Source organism: Rutidosis leptorrhynchoides, chromosome 7 (assembly GCF_046630445.1).
Source record: "Rutidosis leptorrhynchoides isolate AG116_Rl617_1_P2 chromosome 7, CSIRO_AGI_Rlap_v1, whole genome shotgun sequence".
NCBI lineage: Eukaryota > Viridiplantae > Streptophyta > Magnoliopsida > Asterales > Asteraceae > Rutidosis > Rutidosis leptorrhynchoides.
Genome location: NC_092339.1, coordinates 8683306 through 8691773, shown reverse-complemented (window position 1 = coordinate 8691773; position 8468 = coordinate 8683306). Strand labels below are relative to the sequence as shown.

Sequence of the window (8468 nt, the reverse complement as noted above, 5' to 3'; positions counted from 1 at the left end):
TATTTAACAAACAGTGAACCTAAACTTTTTTTTTTTGAAAAACAGTATGGTATTTATATAACTCAAAATAGTTCATACAACATTACATACCCCATTCAGAATTAACAGGAGCCAAAAACAAGAAATCGCAACACAATTACAATACTAACGTGCTATTTAACAAGACGTTAAGCAACAATTTAAATAACTACGGATTGGGGATTATGAAGCCATTAATGTCAATCGATAGTCTTCTCTTTGCACCTTTTCGCAATCCATTCATACGTTTTTGTTTGTATTTCGCACAATTGCCGTGGGAGTAGTCCAACACTTTTTATTGAAGACCATTTGGTTCCTATTGCTCCAAATGAGATAACCACTTGACCACATTACCGCTTGCCAAATTTTACCTCCAATATCCGTCATCGCAACACTTGAATTACCAAGAAAAATCTCGTTGACACTTAGTGAAGATGAAACATTCAACCCCCACCACTCGAAGACTTTAGACCATACCTCGAAAGCGTGTTTGCAAAAGATAAGAGAATGATCTACCGTCTCCAAGTCGTCGTCGCAAAGTGGGCATCTAACGGAGTGGAGATCAATACCACGTTTTTCTAACTCCATCAAAACCGGAAGTCGTTTTTTCCTCGCTCTCCAAACAAATACTTCAATCTTTTCGGGACAAGGTTATTTCGCAATGTCTCAGAAATATTAGTAACTGCAATAATTGTTTTTTCATCGATCAATCTAGTGAGTTTCTTTGTAGTGAAATGACCATTGTTGTCTAACTTCCAAGTCCAAGAATCTGTCTTCGCAATATCAATGCTTGCTGCTGCTACTAACTGCGATAACTCCACCAATTCATTTGCTGCTCGACGTGTAGGGGGTCTGATCCAGCCCCCATTAAATGTAACAGAGGTACCATCACAGGACAGCCTATCACGAACAGAAACAAGCTGATTTTGTTCCAGTCTAAACAGCCTCGCAAACTTGAATTTAAACTAATGAAACAATATTCATGTATCAAGGATTGTCACAAAAATACATGTTTCCCATTATCTATTTTATCTTATTATATATACATTACATGTAAAGTAAAAAATTTAATAATGACAAAAACACTTTACATAAGTATGATTTGTTTTTTCATGTAAGCTTTATATATATATAGTCGTATTTGATAGCACCAATTCACTTTTCTCATATATTATATGTTATGGAGTATATAGATTTCTTCATCTCAATTTAATAGCTTCTAGATATAAAATACACAATTCAATAAAATCATCATCACATTGTATTTTTTTGTTTATGTTTATTTTCATATTTTACTAATTACTTCACCTATATGTTTGTGTTACTTGCATAGAGTAAATGTATAAAAAAAAGGTTACTTTTTATTTTTATATATTTTTAGAAGTGGAATATTATTATTTATTTATTTGACATATCAAAAAGAAAGTAATTAACCTATTAAATTAGAACGGACGAAGCATTTTTTAGTGGACAAACGTATGAACGAATATGCGTAGAATCTTAATAAATTGGTCTACACACAATAAAACGATTTAATGGGTCCCAGAATTAATATACCTAGTTAACGAGTCAATCTAAAGGGAGGCATTTGAATCATATCATCCAGAGACCACAAAAAGTGTCCAATGGTCATGTAATCCTATCATGAACCATAAAAGATACTGTATAAATAATTTAATAAGAGATTTTAGAGAATTTTAGCCACGTTCATGTTATGCACTATGAGTTTATATTAGTTGTATGTGTTCTTATATTAAAAATGAGAGAGATCCTAAAGAACTAGTACAAAACTTAACCACATATGTAGATTCACGCCACAAATTTTTTCCGTGTTCGCCTTTCTGCATGCGGCGAATATGATGGTGGTACATTGTAATCTGCGACTCTTGTGATGGTGTTTGAGGGTGGGAAGTGGTTCTTGGTGCCTCGCATTATTTTCCCGGAGAAAACACATTTATGGTGATGGTGGGTTGCTGGTGCGGCTTTTCTAGAAACTTATGATGTGGGTCTTTTTTTGGTCAGGTAATGATGGCTTTCTCGTTCTTCTTTAGATTCTTCACTTTATTTATGGTTCTCATTGTTCTACGTTACATTACTTTGCTTTTTTCTTGCCAACATCTTTTATCGATGGCTCGCTCATGTGCTGCTATCTTCTCGGCCGAACACTACTATCTTCTTGGATCTTTTTGAGGTTCCAATACTTTATAGTTGGGTATGGTTTGGGGTTTCAAGACAGCTTGTCGTCCATTTAGTTTGTTCATTTTTCGTGGCGATTAAAGTGTTTTATGGCCGAATTTATCTCTAGTTGCCTTCATCTGCTAGTTTAAGATTGTGGTGACGTTCAAGATTTTTGGGTGTAGTTTGGGTAACTCTTTGTTCGGGTTTTTATTTAGGTTTGTAGTGAGCTAGTTGTATGTTTCGAGTCTTCGACGCGGATGAAAGCTTATTTCGTGATGTTAGAACTTCGTTGATCTGATTTAGTGTGTTTTATTTAGTTTGTTTAACGGTTTTTTATCGATCACTCAATGCTAGTTTTGTTTTCAATGGTTTGTTTATGTATTTGGTCTTTGTTTATGTATTTGGTGTAATGGGGTCTAGAATAATTGTGGTGTACAATAGTATCTAGTCAGGCTGATAGTTTATTATTTGTATCATTTAAAATCTTTTATTTTTTTAATTTAAATTAATGTTTTTAAAAAATATTTGTTTTTTTTTTTTTAAAACTATGGTTACAAAAATTCAAAATTATACTTCTTAATATAATTTCTTGCAAACGACGAAAACAGCCTTGGTGTGTTCTTTTTTGGACCTTGAATAACAAATTACATCAAATCACTCAACGCCACTCAAACCCTTTAGTTTCGTCATCACCAAATCTCAGCCATAAATTATCACCATTCTAATCTGTATATATACCAACAAACATTCATAACCTAATTCCTTCACAACCAACCTATTCAATTTTGATCAACTCAAAGGCCAATTGTTGTTTGTTGTGTGTGGAATTTGGGGTAAAACCCGGGATCATAAAGTTGTAGAAACCACGGCTATTTACGGTTCACGGCGGTCACTTTTACATGTCCGATCGTACGGACGATCTACTTCATCTGTAACTAGTATTGAAAGCAATCCTTCTACTCACGGTGGTCGTGGGGCTTTGCCTTCTGAAGGCGGCAGTCCTTCCGACCTTCTTTTTCTCGCCGGCGGTGGTTTTGGGTTCCAATTTGTCACCTTTATTATAGCCTAGTTGTTTTTATTTTAGGGTTTAGGGTTTTACTGTTTTACGTATACAATCCCATAAATTAAGAAGATGTTGAGGATTAAAAGAGTCCCTACTGTTGTATCCAATTACCAAAAGGAAGATGTGGAAGAAGGAGGTGTGAATGGTGGTGGGTGTGGTCGTAACTGCATGACAGATTGTTGCCTACCAGGTGTTTGTTAAAATGCCTTCACCTTATTTCATTTCTTTTTTGTTAATTTTGTGTTTGAGTAATCCTATTCTATTGAAATTTGAAAAATTTAGTAGCTTGCTGAACAGTTAAACGTTAGCTTGTTGGCTAATTCCAATTCTAATAAGGTTACCAAGTCCTGATTATTATTTGCATAGTTGAGTTTTGTATTCATTTGGGGTTTGAATTAATATAGGGGCAAAGCTACCTTTGTATGCTTGTGGGAAATCGGATAAGATTGAATCTAGTGACAAAAAGGACCTGCCTTTTGCTTTCTTGGATTCTCTTCTTCTTGGAGAGGTAATATTTGAAACCAAAAAATTAATGGTTTTTAGTCTTTATGGTTTTTAATTTTCGTTTTAAGTTAAGATTTTAACTTATACAGTGGGAGGATCGTGTAGAGAGAGGGTTGTTTTGTTACGATGTTACTGCCTGCGAAACTAAGGTAGATCTGTTGAACATTCACTTCTCAGTGTTTAATGAAATGCATAATATGAGGAATTTACAAACATATTGTGTGTGATTTTACAGGTGATTCCAGGAGATTATGGGTTTGTTGCTCAGTTAAACGAGGGTCGTCACCTAAAGAAGCGTCCAACTGAGTTTCGAGTGGATACGGTTCTTCAGCCTTTTGATGGGAGCAAGTTTAATTTCACTAAAGTTGGGCAGGAAGAGATTCTATTTCAGTTTGAATCAAGTGAAGATGGCGAAGTCAAGTTCTATCCAAATGCTCCAATTGTTGTTGAAAGGTCTCCTAGCGTTGTTGCCATTAACGTAAGTTACTTTGCTTTATATCTTGGTTAATGAAGTCGTTTATACAATAATTTCGTTTCAAGATACATGTGACAGTTTGGACTTGATTACTGATGCCCAATCAGGGTTACGGTTTTCATAATGGGTCAAAGGGGAAAAATATAAAGTAGTTGCTTAAAATGAGATGTGTTACTGAGCCGGTTGTTTATAAATTAATAGGTGAGTCCAATTGAATATGGACACGTGCTTCTGATTCCTCGGATTTTGGAATGTTTGCCTCAAATGATTGACAACAAAAGCTTGTTGCTTGCACTATACATGGCATCAGAAGCTGCGAATCCATACTTTCGTTTGGGTTACAATAGTCTTGGTGCATTTGCTACTATCAATCACCTTCACTTCCAGGTTCATAGCTACCTTTATATTTATCTTTATGTGATAAATGTATCTGAAATATGCTTATGGTTATGTTATTTACATTTCAGGCTTACTATTTGGCTGTGCCGTTTCCAATTGAGAAAGCTCCGACTAAGAAGATAACTGAGTTTAAAGGTGGAGTGATTATTTCTGAGATTCTTAAATATCCGGTTAGAGGTCTTGTTTTTGAGGGTGGATACTCACTTGAAGACTTGTCAAACGTTGTATCTGACTCATGCATATGCCTTCAAGACAACAATATACCTTACAATGTCCTTATCTCAGATGCCGGGAGACGCATCTTTCTCCTACCTCAGGTACAAATGTGTGGCATTTGCTGATATCTCTAAAGTTTAATGCTTGTAATCAAGGTTGTTAAACTCGCGAGTCGGAGACGAGTCGGTTGGGACCGTGAAGGACAAGTTGGTCAAAGTTAGGGATGAATCAGCCGTTGACCAACGTTGACTTTTAGTAATAAATTAATTTAGCATATACTTCGTATATGCTACACTTAAATATATAAAACAGAAATATATCAGATATAGATATATGGCACAAGAGTTGTATTCAAATAAGAATGTTTACGGGCCACTAATTTTCTAAGAATTCAAATATCCCCCCACCCCCCGACCCAACCCAAAATTTTCATGTAACCGCTTTTTGTGATAATTTGATTTGCTGAAAATCATTATCACCAAAAATTAAAAATGAGAACGTGTTACCCTATGACACAAAATCTAAATTAAAAAAATATAAATTTTTCACCTAACTTTGACCGGCTCAAATCGACTTTGGCCCAACTTTTTTTTTGTTGTTGTGGTAACCGACTTTTAAGTCGTTTTTGGGTGACTCGGGACGGGCTAGACACCAAAATGACGCGTTGTCGGCCGACTTTTACATCAGTGCTTGTAATAATCTATTGCGTGTAAGCCTGTTTATGACTTAATTAGTAGGAAAATAGCATGCAATAGTAACACATGTGAAACTGAAATCTGGAATGTCTAACCCAACATATTTTTGTGTGTGTGTGTGTGTGTGTGTGTGTGTGTGTGTGTGTGTGTGTGTGTAAGGCAAACCCAATATATTTGTACTTTGATACAATTTCTGTATTTGTCTAATATACCTCATAAAACACAGTGTTATGCTGAGAAACAAGCTTTAGGAGAAGTGAGTAGTGAGCTTCTAGACACCCAAGTGAACCCGGCCGTTTGGGAGATCAGTGGTCACATGGTATTGAAACGAAAAGAAGATTACGATGGTGCAACCGAGGAAAACGCTTGGAGACTTCTTGCAGAGGTTTCCCTTTCTGAGGAAAGGTTTAAAGAAGTGATAAGCATCATCTTTGAAGCCATATCATGTACTGTTTCTGAGCACGTAAGCTTGCCCGATGATGATGATGAGCAAGATCTTGAGGACGTTGATGCCCTTCACAATAGGTCGCACCAGGCAGCCATTGTGGCTGGGAAGCAGGAATGCATGGTTCAGCACTAAGCGTAGTTTAGCCAAATCGCGCTAGACGCTAGTACCTATATGTTGAAAAGTTTATGTTACAACACTTCACTGTGTGTAAGGCATGTTTATGTGTGTGTTGAATATTGGAGATGTTATATATGAAAGATTTGAATTTTGCAGAACCTGTATTTCTGTATGTATTAATCCGTAGCAAGAGATTTGTTATATGCTTTTGATATTATACTTTTATCACAATCTATAATCGCAAAACATCTACTGCAAAACTTTCAAAATACAACAAGATTTACATATATAATGCTGGACTAGACGTTTCAAACATTATATACTTTTTATCAGATCAGTCTTTATATACAGTGCAACTCATATGTCCTGTGTAATTTCAAAAGGACTCTAAAGCATCATTCGCTTACTGTAGTATAATTATTATAATTTTAATTATAATTATTATTTATAATACATAAGTAAAATACATAAATACATTAGGTTACTGATTAGATTATGTTATGAGTGATGACTAAGGGTGGGTTTGATAAAACTGAATGATTTAGTGCTGAATGATTCAGAATCTGAATGGTCCAGAGCCTCTGAATAAGGTTTGCTCTGAATGAAAATAAGCTGTTTGATAATCATTTAGAATGAACAATATGAACTGACTAAAACTACCTTATTAACGTGTGATATGAATAAAAAATTCAATATACTTGTTAGTTAGGTGATCTGGATATAATCTGAGGAGAATATCATAGATAATTTGAGCTCTTAATGGTTAAGAGTGTGTTTCATCTCTGAATGGTTCAGAGCTAAATTCTGAACCATTCAGCACCATATGTCATTCAGAGGTCAGAAACAAACGCACTGATAGCTGAACGGTTCAGCATTCAGTGCTGAACCATTCCATTAAGAGGCAAACAAACGCACCCTAAAATTTCAAAGGGACCGTAAGTATCATTTGAATATAGTTAGGGGGATTAAGAATCAGACTCCTTTGTTTTTTAACATAAGTTTAGGAGGGGAACTAAACCGTAACGTGTTCATCTCCCGTAGTTATATAACCCGCCTTCAACTACTGTACTGTAGGAAACCCGGACCAATCCGAGGGTATGGCAGGTAAAACCCTTCTCCCCGCTGCCCCACACTAAGCTAAAGGAGGTGTGGATACTTCAGGTTAGGGATAACAGTTGCATACCAGCGGAGTCTAACTCGAGTCAGGCCACCACCAGTGAGCTATATCCAACTCCCTTTTCAGTCAAGGCCAGAAAGGATCAAAGTAGAGGCCGGTGAATATCAACTTTCATCGTTTTAGCAGGTTTTTGTTTTCTTTTGATATCAAATATCAATATCAATGCTATATCGTATCGTTTCACTTATGAAATCCAATCTTGTTTTACCTTCCCAGAAATTAGGAAATGCTATCTTGTATCGTGCCATTGTTTGTAGAAAAAAAATTGTTTGTTTTAATGGTGTTGCGTTCATTTCGATGCCAAAAGATTGTTTTTTGTTAACGAGCACCACGTGTTCGATCTAATGCCCCAATGAAGACAGTGCATTGCTTGTTAGCAAATTGCTCACTCCTTATAAACAAACTTGAGTAAAATACGATTCAGCTATCACAATCACTGTTCAATCATATTGCTTTAATTGGATTTGTGGTACCATATAGCTATGTTTACTTTGCTTTGTGAGCTAGTGAATATTATTTGTCTTATGTTTGCTTTTAATTTCAGGAAGAAATGAAGAAAGGGATTCACCCTCAGATGCAATGGATCTCATACGTGACTCAAAGTGGTCGACTGATGCATGTTATGATGACCAAAATACACCAGACTGGCAAAGTTTATCATTTTAGAGCAAGAAGACAAATGGCCGAAAGTGTTGGTCAGGTTGCTAAGTTCAAGAAACGTTATGGACTAGTTGAAGAGGAGAAAGAACATGAAACTAAAAAGTGAACCAGTATGTCCTTTTATGTTCGTATTTCAAATCTCGTCATAAATATGCAATTAAATTGAGTTCGTCCCAACACATATCTGCTTTTTTGACGCATTTGCTCGTACTTTGGTTCACTGATCTAAGGTAACGCTTACTAATTGTCAAATGGATATTCGAAGTGCTTATTAGTGGAGCATCCGCAAAAGTTCATTGCCGTTATTACACCTTATAAAAATATTTGGTCTACTAGTTTCTGCTCTTTAATAGCGATATTTGGTCTACTTTAAGTATCATCTGTCTTGATTTTGGTAAGGTGGGTATTATATCATGTCATATCATCATATCATCATATCATCATACCATATGCATATATAGCAGGTGTGCCTCTCGATTCATCGTTTCATCTCTCTTAGTATGCACTCAGTAGTAGTA

The 8468-nt window shown here is 35.7% G+C and overlaps 2 protein-coding genes across 2 annotated transcripts; both read left to right on the top strand.

Annotated features, from left to right (window-relative positions):
- Positions 1 to 2879: 2879 nt before the first annotated feature.
- LOC139856994 (GDP-L-galactose phosphorylase 1-like) lies at positions 2880 to 6271 on the top strand. The gene is made up of 7 exons (XM_071845704.1): positions 2880 to 3449; positions 3664 to 3767; positions 3853 to 3912; positions 3999 to 4241; positions 4440 to 4625; positions 4706 to 4954; positions 5775 to 6271. The coding sequence occupies exons 1-7, from the start codon at positions 3329 to 3331 to the stop codon at positions 6126 to 6128; spliced, it is 1317 nt and encodes a 438-aa protein (XP_071701805.1). The 5' UTR covers positions 2880 to 3328; the 3' UTR covers positions 6129 to 6271.
- A 1031-nt stretch (positions 6272 to 7302) lies between these two features.
- Positions 7303 to 8208, top strand: LOC139856981 (uncharacterized). Its single transcript, XM_071845692.1, has 2 exons — positions 7303 to 7387; positions 7835 to 8208. Exon 2 carries the CDS (start codon positions 7841 to 7843, stop codon positions 8054 to 8056), a length of 216 nt encoding a protein of 71 aa, XP_071701793.1. The 5' UTR covers positions 7303 to 7387; positions 7835 to 7840; the 3' UTR covers positions 8057 to 8208.
- Positions 8209 to 8468: the final 260 nt, after the last annotated feature.